General features: G+C 46.3%; 1 protein-coding gene across 4 annotated transcripts in view; it reads right to left on the bottom strand.

Annotated features, from left to right (window-relative positions):
* DNAAF1 (dynein axonemal assembly factor 1) overlaps nucleotides 1-16,927 on the bottom strand; it is a 1,258,717-nt gene that overhangs the window by 150,805 nt on the left and 1,090,985 nt on the right. For all 4 annotated transcript variants that reach the window (XM_069639748.1, XM_069639762.1, XM_069639771.1 and 1 more), the window contains one exon: nucleotides 12,028-12,137. In XM_069639748.1, coding sequence (XP_069495849.1) covers nucleotides 12,028-12,137 — 110 coding nt within the window. The remainder of the gene's footprint in view (nucleotides 1-12,027; nucleotides 12,138-16,927) is intronic.

Genomic DNA, 16,927 nt, shown 5'->3' with positions numbered 1-16,927 from the left:
ATTCCACCCCCTCTTTGCCTCACTCTCAGGTCATGCTGGGCGCCAAGCATTGCATGTCCCGGTAGGTGGGGGCAAAGGTAATGTGGTTGAGGCTGGCAAACGAGTGCCCATCCTTGCCTAGTCTGTTGGCTCCAAGCCATAGTCTAGTCAGACCTCTGCCGAGCACACAGTCTGATATGCTCCTTGATATATACAAGACCATAGTTCCCATTCCATCTTGACCCTTTCATTTTGCAATGCCTCCAACCTTTCAAATGGAGTTGACTATTCTCGCTTAACGGAATTGCCCATAACACCAGGGCACTTTGCACCCCAAATGAAACTGCCCCAGCGTTTGTGGATGCAATTCCGATTTGCCCGTCACTATTTTCCACAGACCTGAACATTATAAACCTTGCTGTTGTCCAGGGAAGTAGCAAGGAATCCAGCCTCGTCGTTAAAGGCACATAACTTGAAATCATGAGCTCTTGTTGACATTATCTCGAGCAGTGTGCCCTTTCATGTCTGTTACATGATGCAAAATGTCTAGAACTCGTCGAATGTGAGATGCCCCCTAAAGTCTTAGCAGAATGTTTGTCAACAATCATGCCGCTCCTGGGGCCTCATCGCAAATTGGGCGGTATTTCGGTGGTAAATCTTCCTGAATACCACCCACTACAATTACCGTTACCACCACTTGGTCTGGCGGTATTACCGCCAGATTACAAGTGGCAGTGGTGGTGTAAGTCCCCATTTTTCTTGAGTCCATAGGGCTCAATGGGGCATTTTGGGCAGAATTACTGCAGCAGTAATTGTGTTGGAGTAATTGCGCTGCATATTTACACCGAAAATTGATGGAAAGTCGGCAAATTTACCTCCAGCTCATAGCTGGAGGTGGATCCTCGAAATTCCCCCCAAACTTGAAGCCGGGCAGGCCGGTAAAATTACTGCTGCATTTTTACAGCACCACCCAACTCATGATGAAGCCCTTGATAGCTTGTTTTCCCGGCTCACATTGATTATTACAAACTGGATAGTTTGCAAAAGGCTTGCCTTGTTTAGGGAATTGGCTGCAGGAACTCCAGAGGCAGTTCCTAAGGCAGCCAAAAGTATAATATAGGCTGAAGCCCAAGGGCTGGAAATTGCGCTGCTTCCGTCAGGGAAAGAGACAGGATGAGAACAAAGGCAGGAAATGACCTGCGCTGCTGGGTGCAGCCAGGCGCATGGATTGGCCCTTAAGTGAGGACATATCATGTGGGATTGGGTGCCTTTAAATAAGAGTGACCGCATGCATGCATCTTCAACACTTCCCCAAGTCCTGGAAAGAAGCCAGAGTCATAGTGTTCCCAAAGCCTGGGAAACCACTGAGAGATCCTGCAAACTACCGCCTCATCGGCCTGCTCTCTGGACTGTCTATGTTTTTGGAAAGGACCCTTCTCACCGGCCTCAGCAACTTTGCCTCTGAAAGAAATCTTCTCCTCAATGAACAATTTGGATTTCGTAAAGAGCATGCAATGAACCATCAGTTACTTGGAGTAGTGGATAAAATTACACGTGGATTCAGCATCCACAAATGTACCGGAATTGTCCTCTTGGACGTGGCCAAATCTTTTGGTTGAGTATGGCACAAAGGACTTCTGCACAACATGATTCACCTAGGCTTTCCAAACTATTTGGTGAACCTGATTGCAAGCTACTTGGACGACTGCTCCTTCCACGTGACCATGTGGGCAGAGGTATCAACAACACACCCTATCTGAGCAGGCGTGCCACAGGGATCAATCCTTGGATCACTCCTGTTCAACATCTTCAGCAAAGACATCCCTACAGATCTTCACAAAACGGACGAGACACTCACTGTATGTAGATGACGGCGCAGTCATCTCACAGTCTTCCAGGGAAAAAGAAGTGGCGAAGAACCTACAAAAAATCCTTGGACAAGATGTCAACATGGTACAGCGACTGGCATATTGCACTGAACACCAGAATGACGAATGCAACATTGTTCACCAAAAATATCAGGGAGAACCCACGCATCAGCCTCACCTGAGAGAGCATCAAGTGGTAGAGCAGCAGCGGTCACCTGGAAGTGAAACTGGACAGCAAGCTCACCAGGAGGAGTCAAATCAAAAACAGCCAACAGAAAGCTTCAGGCAAGCTTGCAGCGCTGTACCCGCTCGTGAAGTCATGGTCCATGCCTATCCGAAGTAAAGTGCACATCTACAAGATGATTATTAGACCCACCCTGATTTATGCCACTCTGGCATGGAGCCCATGTGCAGAAACACACCAGAGTACTCTTCAAGAGGAGCAAAACAAAGCTCTGAGCATAGCGGTTGGAGGCCCACTTTTAACATCAACAGCTGACCTGCACAGGGAGTTGGGAATCGAGATGTTGGATGAGCATATAGCAAAGCTAAACAGAAGTGTCTGCCAAGGACTAGATGACAACGCAAATTCTCTGATCAAAAAAGTTCTACGATTACTGCAAATCCTTTTAATCGCTACCCGCGTCACATCACAGAACCAACCCTATGAAAACATCTCTACTTTGGCTAGATAAAACAGATCAAGCAGCAATTCAAACTGTGACTACTCTTTCAACCAGAGAAATTGGAGTAATTCACTTCTCAGTTTTAAGTGGGACAACTTTTCCCTTGAAGTTCTCAATTTCTTATGCCGCAATAGTTTTGCAGAAAATACTTCTTTTACTTGATTTAGTTTACTTTCAACACTCAACGCTTTAACATCATTTCACTTTAAATCAGGGGAATGAATCTTTGCTTCCAGTTCCTCTGCTTGTTATACTTTATCACAATTTAACATTATTCAAGGGGTATGAGTCTTCCTTCGAGTTTATCTTTAGCACATTGTTCTTTGGTTTGTTCAATTTCTTACAATCCGTTCTCTTTCTACCCCTGGCGTACTCTCCTGCCAGGGTATATGTGACTTTATCTCTAGTCCTTAAAAGGGATATGAATCTTCCCTTTGGTATTCACAACTTCAGGTTTTACTAGTCTTCTTACTCCTGGTTTATTCTCATGCCAGATATCACTTCACTTCTTACCCCTTGTTTACTCTCCTGTCAGGATATCACTTCATTTCTCTTCTCACTCCTGGTTTACTCTCCTGCCAGGGTGTCACTTCATTTCTCACTCCCGGTTTACTCTCCTGCCAGGATATCAATTTACTTCTTACCTTCTGCTCCTGGGTGTGAGTGTCAGACTCATTGTTTGCCATGGTGCACTAACCTGCCAGGGCTTTTTCTTTCTCCAATCACTCTTACATCCACGTTACAATTGTTTTCCGAAATTGTGTCACTGAACCTTTCTTCACAAAGTTTCTATATATTCTACCTCTCCTCTTCAAGTGTTGGGTCCTTGATCGTCTCTGTATCTATTGTACCTCTCCTCTTCAAGTTTTGGGTCCCTGACCCTCTCTCAACACTATCCGCATGTACATCAGTTCCTCTTTTCAAGCATTGTGCCACTGACCCGCTTTCAACAATATTGTATATCAATTCTTCTTTTCTTTTAGCTCTGTTCGCATATGTATTATTTGCTCCTTTGAAATATTGGGTCCCTGCCCTTCTTTAACAATATTCTCATACGTTTCAGTTTCTTTAATGTCCTCAATTGGTCTCTGCCGGTTATCAATGTGATGCAGCATTTGCCTTCAAGTGCCCCGGTAACCCATTCATTCTCTCTGGGCTTACTGGGCGGCTTTGGCAGCCCTTGCATCTCTTCTTCTGCTTCTCTCTCGGTTTGCTGACTAAGCGTACGTCCTGTCAGCCGGTCAGCTTCCAATTTGCCTTCCTTTGCTCCTGGCGGCTCCAGCTGGCCACTATCACCAAGCAGTAAGCTCCTTTCAGCACAGTCTCCCTTCACTTCGTCCACGTTTGCCTCTGCGCTGCATTTTACAATCCTTCTGACAGCCTCTGACTCTTCCACTCTCTCAGTCGTCTCTCTCTCAGCTGCCTCTCTCTCATACCCTGATCAGCTATAGCAGTTTTAAACTTGCCGGGCATTGGTCAAGTTTTTCCAAAGATTGGAACGCAGCACTGGCTTACCGCTTCTAGTCATCATCATTGCTCCATCCCTCTTTCTTGTCACAGTACTAAAATGGGGGAAGGGGGTAAATAGGGTAAGTGGTTGGGAAAACCTGGGATTTCTTCCTCTACGTCACAATAAGACATACAGTTATGTTGTAATGGTGTATGGGTGTCATGTGGAATTATGGCTGCCATATTTTTTGGTCTACTGTATTCCTATCGCTCTGGCGTTTGCCTTCCCCTACGTGATCCTCCCGCAGATAGCCGCCCCAAGGGTCAGAGTCAGGTAGCTTCTGCCTTTCCCTGGCCACATAGGGGAATATTCCCTCCAGAGAATCAGTGATGATATTGCTAGATTTGTCAGAGTATAGAGCTCTTCCCAGCTCAATATCTCTTTCCATTATCGTTATCAACCATATCTTCTTTCAGTATATGATCTTTCCCTTCCCTTGTTAGTTTTCTGTGAAGTTTCAGTTAATATCCTTGATGCATTTCTGTTATAACCTTGAGTGTGACGAATGTTGATCCTTTTTGGAGATAGCCAAGTGCACTCTGCACGTTCCCACTTTGCCTGGTGGAAGCAGCGGCCCCTTGTGTATGCCAGCCAGTGGAGGTCTTGTGCGCCCCGGGCATGGTGTGCCGTTTATTGTATATTTTTGTGCTGTGGCCTGGTAGTGTTCCACTGTCGCTTGGACCTGCCGGGTGACTGAGGCACTCACCCATCTTATTTGCCACTGACAGCTTGTCTGACTGTGCTGTGATGAGATGCCAGTGGAGTTGGCAGAGTTCTTTCATTTATCAGTGTAATGGGGAGCCTTTGTCTTAGAAGGCTGTATCTGGTTTTGATGCAGTCGGAGTGCTGCGAACAGGAGTGTTACTTGTTTCTGCGTTTGCAGTTCAGGTCAAAGCCTTAGGTGCACTTGTAGCTTGTTTTCCTACGGGAAACGTGGGTCCAGTACTGGAGTTGGCCAACAGAGGATGGAGTGCAGCTTTGCATGAACTGTTAGAGCTTGGGTTGTCTTGTGCTGTGTCTTGTGTACATCACCCATAACCTGCAGGACCACCTGCTGGAGTGCTGCGGATTTGGATTGAGCTGCTCCTTATATGTATGCAGCGGTTGGTGGGCCTGTTGTTGCACCGTGGGTGATATCCTCGATAGATTCTAGTGAATTCTGTGGGTCTGGTCAGGGTTTGTGGACACTCACCCTGTCAGATGGAGGATTGGACATTTGGATTATCGTTGGGAGTGTCCTCCTTGAATGATGGCAGATGTGCCACTTGGGCAGAACTGGCGAACTGCTGTGCCTGTATGGCAAAGTGTTGGAGGACAATGGGCTACTGTTTGAAATCTCTCGCAGGCTCTAGTGTGTTTAGACGGTGGCAGCGTGTCAGAGGAGAACTGTGTTCTGGATGCAGAGGTGCTGTTCTGTACTATTTTCCTTGTTCGTGAGAAACACTAGCCTCTTTGGTGGTATACTTTCCTTTTATTTATTTGTTTGTTTGCTCTTTGGCTGCCACATTAGTGCAGCAGATGTGTTGTCTGGAGTGGGAGGGCGTGAAGTGAGTGGGATGCAGATGGCAGTTGGAGGTGCAGCGGATTGCTGCAGGTGTTCTTCCTGATGTCTCAATATCAGTAGCCGTACCACAATGACTGTAGTGAGCCTCTGAATGGCTGCTGCAGTGAAGGCAGATTGCTATGTAGTTGAGTCAGTTGTATCCTTGTGGCCTCCCGAAGGGGCGGATGACCTCTGGTGAACGGCGGCAGATTGATGGTGGTGGATTGCTTTCTGTACTGGATTATTGCGTCCTTGTCCCCCCTTTGTTATATTTTGTGGCCAGGTGGGCGGTTATCTCCATTCTGGATGGGATCGTCGCAGGATTAACCCACTTTGTCTTCATTTTGTGGGCAGACCGACGGGCGGGTATCTCCTACCTTTGTCCGATCGCTGGAGGGGGGGGCAGACTATCTATGCCCCTTAAATACCTGCAGCGCACTCTTGAAGGGCGCTGGGGGCAGACTGTTGCTGCTGCTTCACTCGTTGGTCCAGGGATTGGCTAATTACTGTATCTCTTGTAGCCGGGATCCACTGGAGAGCAGCATATTGCGCCGATGTAACTGGATACGTCCATCTCCTCCGGAGCAGCATGCTACTCTTAAGTGTCAGATCTGCACATTGTTGCATGTGTGGCGGACTGCACCTTTCATGGTCCTTAGCGGAGCAGCAGATGGCCGTGTACTGCAACTATGGAAACCGGCAGACTGCCGTTGATTTTTTGGCCAGGATCGGTGGGACGGCAGATTGCCATATAACTTATGGAGCGGCGGAATGCAAATAATTCTTCTACCGGGATCGGCGGAGGGTGGAGTGCCTTTTCCTTTTGTTGGGCTCAGCGGTCGCCAGGATCAGCAGAATGCCACCTAGTCTTCTGCCAGGATCGGCAGACACCAGGATCAGTGAAAGGCAGAATGCCTTTTCCTTTGATTGGCGGATGCCGGATTCGGCAGAGGGCAGAATGCCGGTGATTCTTATGCCAGGATCGGCAGGCGCCGGGATCAGCGAATGGCGGAATGCCCTTGATACGGTTGCCATGATCGGCTGTATCTTGTTCCCAATGCCTCTCTCACAGCGTGGTTGCACTTGGGCTCGTTTCCCTACATCACCAGTTGTTTTGGTCCCGATACCAGGACCGTATCATGTGTATGGACAGAACGGATTCTCTGGGAGCAAACAGGAGAAAGAGGTTTATCAAGTAGGAACCTTCTTTATTTCACCTCTACAGTATTCTGCCTGGGCTCTAGTAGCCCCTCCTCTTCCTCCCTTGCTCCCTGTGCAGGGTCCTTCCTCCTGGCCTTTACGGTCGTTCTTTATTTAAGGTGGTCCGTTCATGTTCACTTACAACAGAAGCCTATATTTATCTCCTGTATGTGCTGATTTGTAGCACAGTTGACATGAATTGAGGTTCAATTAACTGTACACTGCAGGGTTGTGTAGGTACCTACTCCTTTTTCATTCCTGATGCTGGAGATATTGGGCTAGTAAGTGTAGTAGAGGCTAACTTACAGTGTTGCATTGTGTAGTCAGGTATGACCGATAAAATAATGTATGTTGTTGAAGACAGAACAAATCTGATTACATCTGACGTTGCTGTTCACCATTAATAGTCAAGTGATCTTATCCCCACACGTGCCTCTGGCACCAGGAAAATGCAGGATGCCATAAGACCGAGCAACCTCGGAAAATCGAAGGCCGGCAGATGTTGGGCATTCTGAAACTTCATAACCATCTGCTGAATATGCTTAGCCCTCACCTCGGGTGGCAACACTTTTCCTGAGGAAGCATCCAGGAAAACCAAATAAACTGAAGCTTTTGGGAAGGTATCAAGTGGGACCTCTTGTAATTGAGGGAGAATCCCAGTTCATACAGTGAGTGGCAGGTGATGCTGAGGTGTTCCAAAACTTGTTCAGGAGAATGAGCTCTGCTCAGCCATCATCCAGGCAGGGGTAGATGTGAATCGCTCTCCTCCTTAGATTCGCTGCCACCACTGCCATTAATTTGGTGAAGAACCTCGGGCGTAGGTGAACCCGAATGACAGAGCCCAAAATTGAAAATGAGAACTGCCAATGGCGAACCTTAGGTACTTCCTCTACTTGGAATGAGTGGGCACATGGAAGTAAGCATGCTGAGCATCAAGTGACACCATGCAGTCCTATAGCTGAAGGGCCTGAAGGATCTGCGAAAGAGTGACCATTTTGAACTTGTCCTTCCTGAGGAACTTGTGAAAGCATCTCAAGTCCAAGATAGGTCGCCGTGGTATACCAACCTTGATTCCTTTCTGCTACAGGTACTAATTCTATCGCACCTTTCTCCATCAGAGTAATAAACTCTTGAAGGAGGAGCAGATCAGGATCTTTCAAGTTTTGGTTTCCTTTTTAGAAACAGGAGGCAATAGCTGAGATTCACCATTCGCAGTGTCCATGCATCGAAAGTTATGCTGAGCCAATCTTCACAATGCAGAGACATCATGCATCGAAAGTTATGCTGAGCCAATCTTCACAATGCAGAGACATCATGCCTTTCACCAAAGCCTTGTGGATCAAGGCCTCAAAGGGTTTTGGAACTGCAGATGCTGCAGTGTGCAAAGAAGCAGCGGCTGAAAGTGTGGCCTTACCCCCATCCTTGTGCGAGACCTTTACCCCATCCTACCAGGTAGGATACTTAGGAACTCTACCCCGCGCCCCTTTTACAACACAAACACTTTAACACGGACAGCCCGCTATGGGTGAAAACAGACTAACACCCGAGCAGTATACCGAACGTGTCCTAATACAATGTTCAGGTGAAGTCAGGCAATTACTGACCATCACGCACACCGGATTCCATTAAGCTTCCCCACATGGATAAAATGCAGAGCACGAGAGCACTCTCTGAGCGAGGCAAAGCACACGAGGAAACAGCAGATTTGAGATGGCAGCTGAATGAGAGAAGAAAGACAGCAAAACAGGAGGGGATCGCAAACAGGGAAATTCCCATGACCTTTCTGACAAGGAACCGTTACTTTCAAAAGCCCTCAACATTAGAAAGCGTAAGACCAGGAAACCAGGCTGAGGAATCCTGTATTGTGTGTCGGAGATACCCGGGGCCCTCCCGCGTCACTAATCAAGGTGGGGAGTAGCAGCAGCCACTGTGGTGCCATCCTTAGCTCCAAGAACAAAGCAGCATCAGTGAAATCAACACAGCCGGTGAGTCGGTGAGACTGATACAAGACTGGTCTGTGTTGAAGTCAAGGTTGCAAGCAGCAAAATAATATAGTCAGTAGTGGAACGAACATTGTTAAAACGCGTGTGATAAGAGACGCAAGTAAAGTTGAACTGCTGATGAGTGATTGAACTTTAAAAGCAAGATACAATACCCCTGACAGAGTGGTCCAGCACAGCACGGGTGCTCAATCGAAGATCTCTGTGAGGTATCCAGCTGAGAAGTTAAAAAGGGGTTATACTAAGAAGAGAGTAAAGAGTTGTGAATCGAAGTGGTCCTGCAATGGGTCGAGCAGAATCCTGCACAAAGTCGAAAGTCTTCCATCTTGAGGAAGTAAAGAAAGTTTGGAAAATGAGATAAGTTTGGTACCAGCCCGGCAGAAGGAGACCAATTGAAGGTTTTTGTGTTAAAGTGGAGACATTTGGTCTGAGCCTGGCAGAGGGAGATCCGGGGTGAACAACAAATCACCCGAGAAGTTGTACATGTGAAATCCTGAGAAGAAAGGAACTTTAATGTTTGTTGTGTCACATCAGACCCTCTCAAATAAGAGACTATGAATGGCAAAGAGACTTTGGCACAGAAGGCCCTGACATTAAGGTTTTGAACTGTATCCTCGTGCTAGAGAAGCCAGAGTGTGCTAAGCCCGAGTGTGCCGCCTTGCCCCGTGCTGAAAACATGGGGAAGGGAAGCCAAAAGCTCAAATATCCTGACATATCATTTCTTGAACACTTTTATTTTGCATAACATTGTTTCTCACACTATTTCTATTTAGAAGTAAGGATTAGCAATAGGTTTATTAGTATAGGCCCTTTTATTTTGACAAAACTCTACAAGGACTGCATTATTATTATTTGATGGTCGTACCTTGCTCCCATCTTTAGATTTAGGATTAGATAGGCGTTTTTCAAACCCAATTGAAGGTCAATAAACACCCTTGAACTGTGATCACTTGTATCTGTCTTACTGTTTGATACCATGCCTTCCTTACAGATATCACTGTGTAAGTAGGAGCTACCACAAGGGAACCAGGTGCTACCAGAGATGATCTAACCTTTGTCCATTTTGTAACAACCATTGTGTTTAAATTTGCATTAGATGTGTTCTAATTCCTCTTTAATAACATTCTCAAATTCTCAAAGTTAATGTCAGATTTACATGTTTGGAAGGCACCAGTTGGCCCTAGGAGCCAAAGGTAGCTCCTGGTAGCTGTTGGTTTCAAGCTAACCAGGCTCTACTATGCTAGAAGCAGGAGCTAAATAGCTCCCAGCTCCCCTCAAATTCGAACCCTGCTATCAGGAGGGAAAGTTGGATAGGCAGTTGCCTTTGGAGTTGACGTGGCTGCTGAACCACCATGCTCTCAGGGGTGTGATGTTTCGATAGAAACTCTGGATCTATGGAAGCTGGCCTGTATTTCTTTGCAAGATCCTTATTGACTGCCAGTGTTGTATCCAGCTTCAACCAGATTTCTAGGATCCTGGTTGTCAAGGCCATGTGAAACGGCAAGACAGGATTGTTTGGTGGGCCCTTATCCAGGATGTCAGTAAGGTCATCCTTTTCAGAGCTCGCCATTGGTCTACCCCAAGCCAGATAATCTGGAGTTGCAAAGTCTGTCTCTGGTGAGGTATCCACGCCACTAGCTTTCCTCAGAGAAACTACAACAGTTTGCATTCTAGATTTCTGAGATATCAATTCTTCTGGTATATTGGGAGTGCCAAACTCCAGGCCAAAAGGGACATTATCTTCCTCCTCCTCCTTGAAAATGGACCCTGGGTAATGGCTTATTAGCCCTCGAGCCCTCCTGCGAAGACATCTAAGGTGTCAGTGTCAATGACTTCAAATTAGATAGCTTTGGTGCCGATGAGCCGGCTGCCGGCTCCCTCAAAGGAGTCAAGGAGGGGGCAGGAGGTGTTTGGCATTGATTCAAAAGTAGAGGAACCTTACCACCCAGGCTCTTAGGTGCAAGAGAAGTGGTTTCTGAAGACACCCTGTTGTCCTAGCAGGGTGTAAAGCCTTCTTATGCTCTTTTGAAGGGGCAGTTGGAGCTGCCTTCTTAAATACATCCATCATCTGGAGATGGAATGTCTCCCATTGAGCACTAGACTACCCGTTTTTTGTCAGGCAAGGAGTCAGGTGAAGACGAACGCAAATGATGGCGTCGCTTCTTTGATTTTTTGTGAGACGATGATGAGGACGAGTGTCGAGACTGCGATTTCTAGCGCTTCAAGTGTTTGGATCGCTTACTCACTTTCACTGGGGAAAAATCCTGGACTAAACCGACGATCTTCTGTTCAAGGGGGTAGTCGAAGGCGACTTCGATAGGGGCCTAACTAGAGCAAGCTTCCCATTCCTCTCCTTCAAGGCCATCACCAAAATCGATTGGCACAAGCTGCAGTCATCCACTTTGTGACCAAATCCCAAAAACCGAATATGTGTTTGGGGGTTCGTCACAATGTGGATCCATAATGGGTATTTTAGCTCCACAATCAGAGCATCTTTTAAAACCGGTTTTCTGAGTAGACATTTTCTAAAAATATCGAGAGAAATCGCTGAGGTGATGAACCATCCGGAGCGTGCTGAGCATGCAGAACAAAACTGAGGCAACAGGCGGCGCGTGAGCTAATTATACCAGTGCCGAAAACACGGCCAAAAGCGGGGCGTAGGCCGCCGAGGGCTACGAGTCGATGACGCACAGCGCCCTCTACTATGAAAAAAGTATCCAAAGCTGCAAGCAGAATTACGAATATATCAAAGATGAGGAATCCGTGGGAGGACGCAATCCATTCGAAACAGGTTTTCTAAACCTCAAGTAACTGCACATGGTATATTGTCCAACATAGCTTCCTTCAACATAGCCATCCAGGGGAGGACACGCTGTAAGATTTTGTGTGACAGGAAGAGCAGATAGTCTGTCAAATACACCTTTTCTTATGCAGTCAAACAACATGTGTTCACTTTTTCTGAAAAAGCATATATTCCAATTTCTGATCAAAATCGTCATGTCAATAGCAAATTAATACATGTCTGGTAATTGTAATAAATGGTTAAGGAGAAGAAACACAAATATTAAGCTTGAGTTTGCCCAAATACTCAGATGAGGGCACAATCACAATTTCAAAGTAGCTTGCAAAGCACAGACACACATCTATGAAGTAAATAGCTGTTGTGCGTACAATATTCATCAATCATAATAACACACTGTATGATGTGCATAATATGAAAGGTATTGAATTTAATACAGACGTCAATGTAGAGCTTCTTGCGTGTCTCTAGGGTAATGGTCTCCACGTCTTCAGTTTCATCCAGTTCAGTGACAAGAACACCCTGAGCCGACATCTTATTTAAAGATATATCTGCGAAAATTAAAAACTCAAATGTATAACTTGTTTAATATAAAGTTGTTTTCTTATTTTTGTAACACTAATGGCGGATAAAAGTAATTATGATGGAAGTATACTGTTATTTTTTATTTTCTTGATCCCCATGAATATAAAGCCATCAAACTGTGATGAAACAATTAAGATGTACTCCAACCTTAAAATTACAGGTGGTAGCAACACAGATCGTCTGTCACCCAAAATGTACTACAGTAATTCTGTAAACTAAGCTACACTACGAGAAAACAATAACTTGTATATTTTAATTTAAATATGAACTTCATACAATTCAAATCCTTAAAGCTTTGAGTGGCTCTGCATTGCCATGTATTTGGTCAAATACTTTTCACAGAGAAAAAAGAAAAAAGAAATAGTCCCACTGAAGAGAGGGTCCCAGGAATGCCCCATCATCCCCATAAACATGACGGCCTGAAGAGTAAAAAATGCATGAAGTCACTCACTATTCAGACAAGACCTAGGAGCACCAGTGACTGACATGTATGAAGAGAGATATTCTCTCAGACAGCCATTCAAACCATATCCAGTGAAGCAAGTCACTTCTCAAGTCGCTGTTACGCTGCGACCGCTCTGCTCAAGAACATTTGGATTATTCTTGGACGTGTAAAAGACGTGTGGATCAATTGGACGGCACTGCCCGCCCCTTTTTCCCAGAAGCCCTACAAAAGTGACGAGCGCGCGCTTCTGCGCGCGCGCTTCGAGCAAGACGCTTCTCAAGTCGCTGTTACGCTGCGACCACTCTGCTCAAGAACATTTGGATTATTCTTGGACGTGTAAAAGACATGTGGATCAATTGGACGGTATAAAGACTCATCGAACATCTTGACTTTACCTAAGTCATACCCAAGAGGACTAAATACTAAATATTTACCTATTTTCACTGTCTTTTAGGCACTGCCCGCCCCTTTTTCCCAGAAGCCCTACAAAAGTGACAAGCGCGCGCGCTTCGAGCAAGTCGCTTCTCAAGTCGCTGTTACGCTGTTAAGTTGAGAAGCTGAGCAGCGTGGCACGTCGGCTTAGAGTTGAGCTTATCCCTAGCTGGTACTGAGTATTTTGTTTTTCCCTGTTTTTTTTCTGTTTTTTTTTTCTTCGTAACACTCTTCTAATTTCATACTGGACGCTATGTCTGCCAAAGGGCTGATTTACACTTTAAAATCAGACATGCCGCCTGGGCGTAAATGTTCAAGCACATCTCTTCAACTTAAACCTTCACCTATGCGAACCCCTGTAACCATCGCGAACAAAAGGAAAATCAGCAATCAATCAATCGCCGAATATCTTTATGGATGCAGGTGCTTCAACAGTAGTCATGCACTCAAATGCCCCGACGGATGACGTTGGCTAATGCCAAGAAACCACTTTGCTGAAGTCGTTAGTGACATCACAGCATAGCCACGTTAGTCATGAAGCACACTCGCAACTATGCACAGCTTTACACAAACACATACTCGTATACACAAAGAACATGCCCACACAGTTCTGTAGATAGAGGACAGATACATATTCATACTGTCAAATCTTGTATTATTTTTCTCATTGGCCAAGTGCAGAAACGCTGAACGCAAGGCAATGAAGAGATGCAGAGCAAGCTTGCAGATGCTTATGGCAACTAACCCTATGGAACTACAGGACTACATAAGGAGCCTGGCAGGACCAAATAGGATTGACCTATCAGAAACATAGCATATTATAGGTTTGCAGAAATCATAGCATAAGTATAATGAAAATCAAAAAAGGCCACAAGCCACAGCACAAGACGAGGGGAAAGCAGAACCAGGCGGCACATAGCAGTAAGATCGGGGCCCACAGCAAAAGTCAGAGACAAGCAGCACACTGGCGTAACAGAGGCGCCCGCAGCCTCCTCGGTACAGGGGGCCCCTCCAGCAAATGTCCTCGGAGGGGGCCCCACTTGGAAAAAAAAAGATTTTTTTTTCTCAACAAAAAATAAAAGTTCCGTTTTGAATTCACTCGGCATTAATAAAGAAATAATTTCTGTAACAGAAATAATTTCTTTATGAAGGCAGTGTGACTATAAAAAGAAACTTTCTTTTTGAAGGCTGAGGGCTCCCCCCAACCCATGACATGGAAGACCCTAGGCTTGAGGGCTCTATGTCATGGGGTCGGGGGGAGCCCCGTGACTTCAAAAATAAATAGTTTATTTTTGAAGTCACTCTGCCTTCATAAAGAAAGGATTTCCGTTATGGTTCGGGCCTTAACTGAATACTTTATTGATGAAGTTAGAGTGACTTAAAAAAGAAACAATGGGGCTCATTCTGACCATGCCGGCCCTGAACCACCATAGTTTACGGAACGGCATATTACAGGTCTACATGCTGGTGCAGCTGTCCCCGACAGGGATGACCCTGCTGGGCACAGTGCCACAGTAGACAGACCCATCACGGAAGCACTGGCACTGTTAACAACGGTGCCGGTGCTTCCTTGTCCCCAATCCCATGGAGTCCTATGGAGTGGAGATTACTGAAATTACCAGCGCCTGACTTCACGGCTGCTGGACTTGAAAGAGCCTTGTGGCACCGGGAAGTCAGGCGCTGGTAATTTTTTACGGGTCTAGCGGCAACCCGCCGGTAGCACCAGCATGGTTACTGCTGGACACTTAATGAGCTCCAATTTCTTTTCGAAGTAATAGGGCTCCCCTCAACCCCATGTGCGTGTGTGAGTGTATGGTGAAACGGTGCACACTTAAATGTATAGGTAGCTGCCTCTGTGAGTGTATGGTGAAAGGGTGCACATAAATATATGGGTCGCAGGGTGTACGTGTGTGCGTGTATGGTGAAAGGGTGCACACTTAAAGGTATGGGTGGCTGCCTGAGTGTGCCTGTATGGTGAAAGAGTGCACACTTAAATATATGGATGGCTGGGTGTGTATATGGTGAATGGTGTGTGTGCTTGTGTACAGGGGCACAACAAAACCTACATTTCGGGGGCTAATCCTTCAAATGTTGGGATAGGGGCAAACTTACGGGTGGTAGGGAGGGGCAAACTTATTTGTGTGGGGACATCTAACTTCTTTACGTGTTTTAATGAGACTATTCTAGTACAGCTTCATAGTTACAAGCAGTTAACTCTCTCCTTTAAGTCTCCTATTCCCTCTCTACCCTTCCAATCACTCCCCTGGCATGCAAGTACTAGACCCACATTGCAATTTCAATTGCCTAAAAAATGTGGCATTTGAATGCAGGCACTAGCAGTGAAATACTTTACCTTGGTAATTGTGGGCCCTTATTAACAGCAAAACCCAGGTGCCGTTTAACATCTGTGTACTGTTCTGTCCGGCAACTGCTCTGAAGGTCAGCCAGGTCGAGTCAACATAGGCCAAAGGCAGTACTTGTGTACTCTGCCTCATACACAAGCACTGGGATGAGGTAGAGGTACATGGAGGTAATGCCTGACTTAGCTACCTGTAATCTTCATTACTCTTAGTCCCACTCTTCCTCATCCCAGTACTTACATATGAGGCAAGGAGCCTCATACGTAAGCTCTGGGACAAGGTAGAGGGGCGTGGAGGTAATTCTTAGCCAAGGAACTGATTTTGGAGGTTTGGGTAGGGGGTGGACGGGAGAGGGGATGTGTGGGGGGGCAAGATTGTGCAATATTAAATCATAATGGTTGTCCATGTCCAGGCTAAGCAGGCATGATATGTGGTATTAGTGGCTAGAGGGGCATTTTGGTGCAGCCAGTCTAGTCATTCCTCAGTTTGGTATGACTTTCTTTTAACTGGGAATTTCTGATAAAGCAGTCCTGCCAAGTGTAATTACCTGGCTAGATTGGCATTTGGGTGCTGCCACTCTAGCCATTTCTTACTGCAGCATTGTATATTTTTCTGGGCATCTGTGATAAAATGATATGATAAAAGTAATTTATAATGCGCCTGTACACAAGTGTTTCTATGCGTGACAAGACAAGGGAGGGAACATAGAGGGAGGACAAGACAAACAATCACACTAGGCCTTGTGTCATTGTGAGAACGAGAGAAGCAAGAGGAAAGGGAGGGGGGGAGTGCAAGGGAGAGGGGAGAGGAAAACAGGGAGTAAGTGCAGCCAGGGAAGCATGGCTATGGGTAGTGCAAGAAGAACACATGGCTGCAGCGTTACAGTTACAGCCCCTAAGTGCATGGTAGGCACAGAGACAGTGCAAGGGTGACCGATCAAGAAAGAGCCTGACAGGTAGGTCAGCAGGGGAGGGAGAGAGAGAGAAAGCAGAGGAGAAAAGGAACGTTTTGAGATGCTTCCGAAAACTTCAGATGGTCCGACTCATGTTTTGAGGCAAGGAGGCCACTCCAGAGGGAGGTACCAACAGAGGAGAGAGATCTACCCCCAGTCTCTGCCTGGAGAAGCGTCAAACCCTTAGAGAGTTGGAGGTAGCTGAGCGAAGGGCTCGAGAAGGAAGGTATTTTGGAAGAGAGCGTTGGATGCAGTGCGGGCCCCGGCCCCAGAAAGCCTTGTGGAAAATGCAAAGGGTCTTGAACTTGATCCTTGCAGCCACCGGGAGCCAGTGGAGAGATTTCAGGGCTGCAGAGATATGATCACTGGGCTTGAGGCCAAGGATATATGTCTTATAGTCCTGTTCTGGATTAGTTGCAAATGACGGAGATTAGAGGACGGCAGAATGAGAAAGAGGCTGCTGCAGTAGTCCAGCCTAGGGAGAACCAGGGCTCTGGAGACAGTGAGCTTCTGGTGGAAAGTGAGAAAGGGAAGAGTCCCTTTGATGAGGAGCTGCTGGTAGTGGAA

The sequence above is a fragment of the Ambystoma mexicanum genome, chromosome 1q (genome assembly GCF_040938575.1).
Source record: "Ambystoma mexicanum isolate Mex_15411 chromosome 1q, UKY_AmexF1_1, whole genome shotgun sequence".
In the NCBI taxonomy this organism is placed as follows: Eukaryota; Metazoa; Chordata; class Amphibia; order Caudata; family Ambystomatidae; genus Ambystoma; species Ambystoma mexicanum.
Note: the sequence above shows the minus strand (reverse complement) of the source record. Positions and strands in the feature narration are given on the sequence as shown.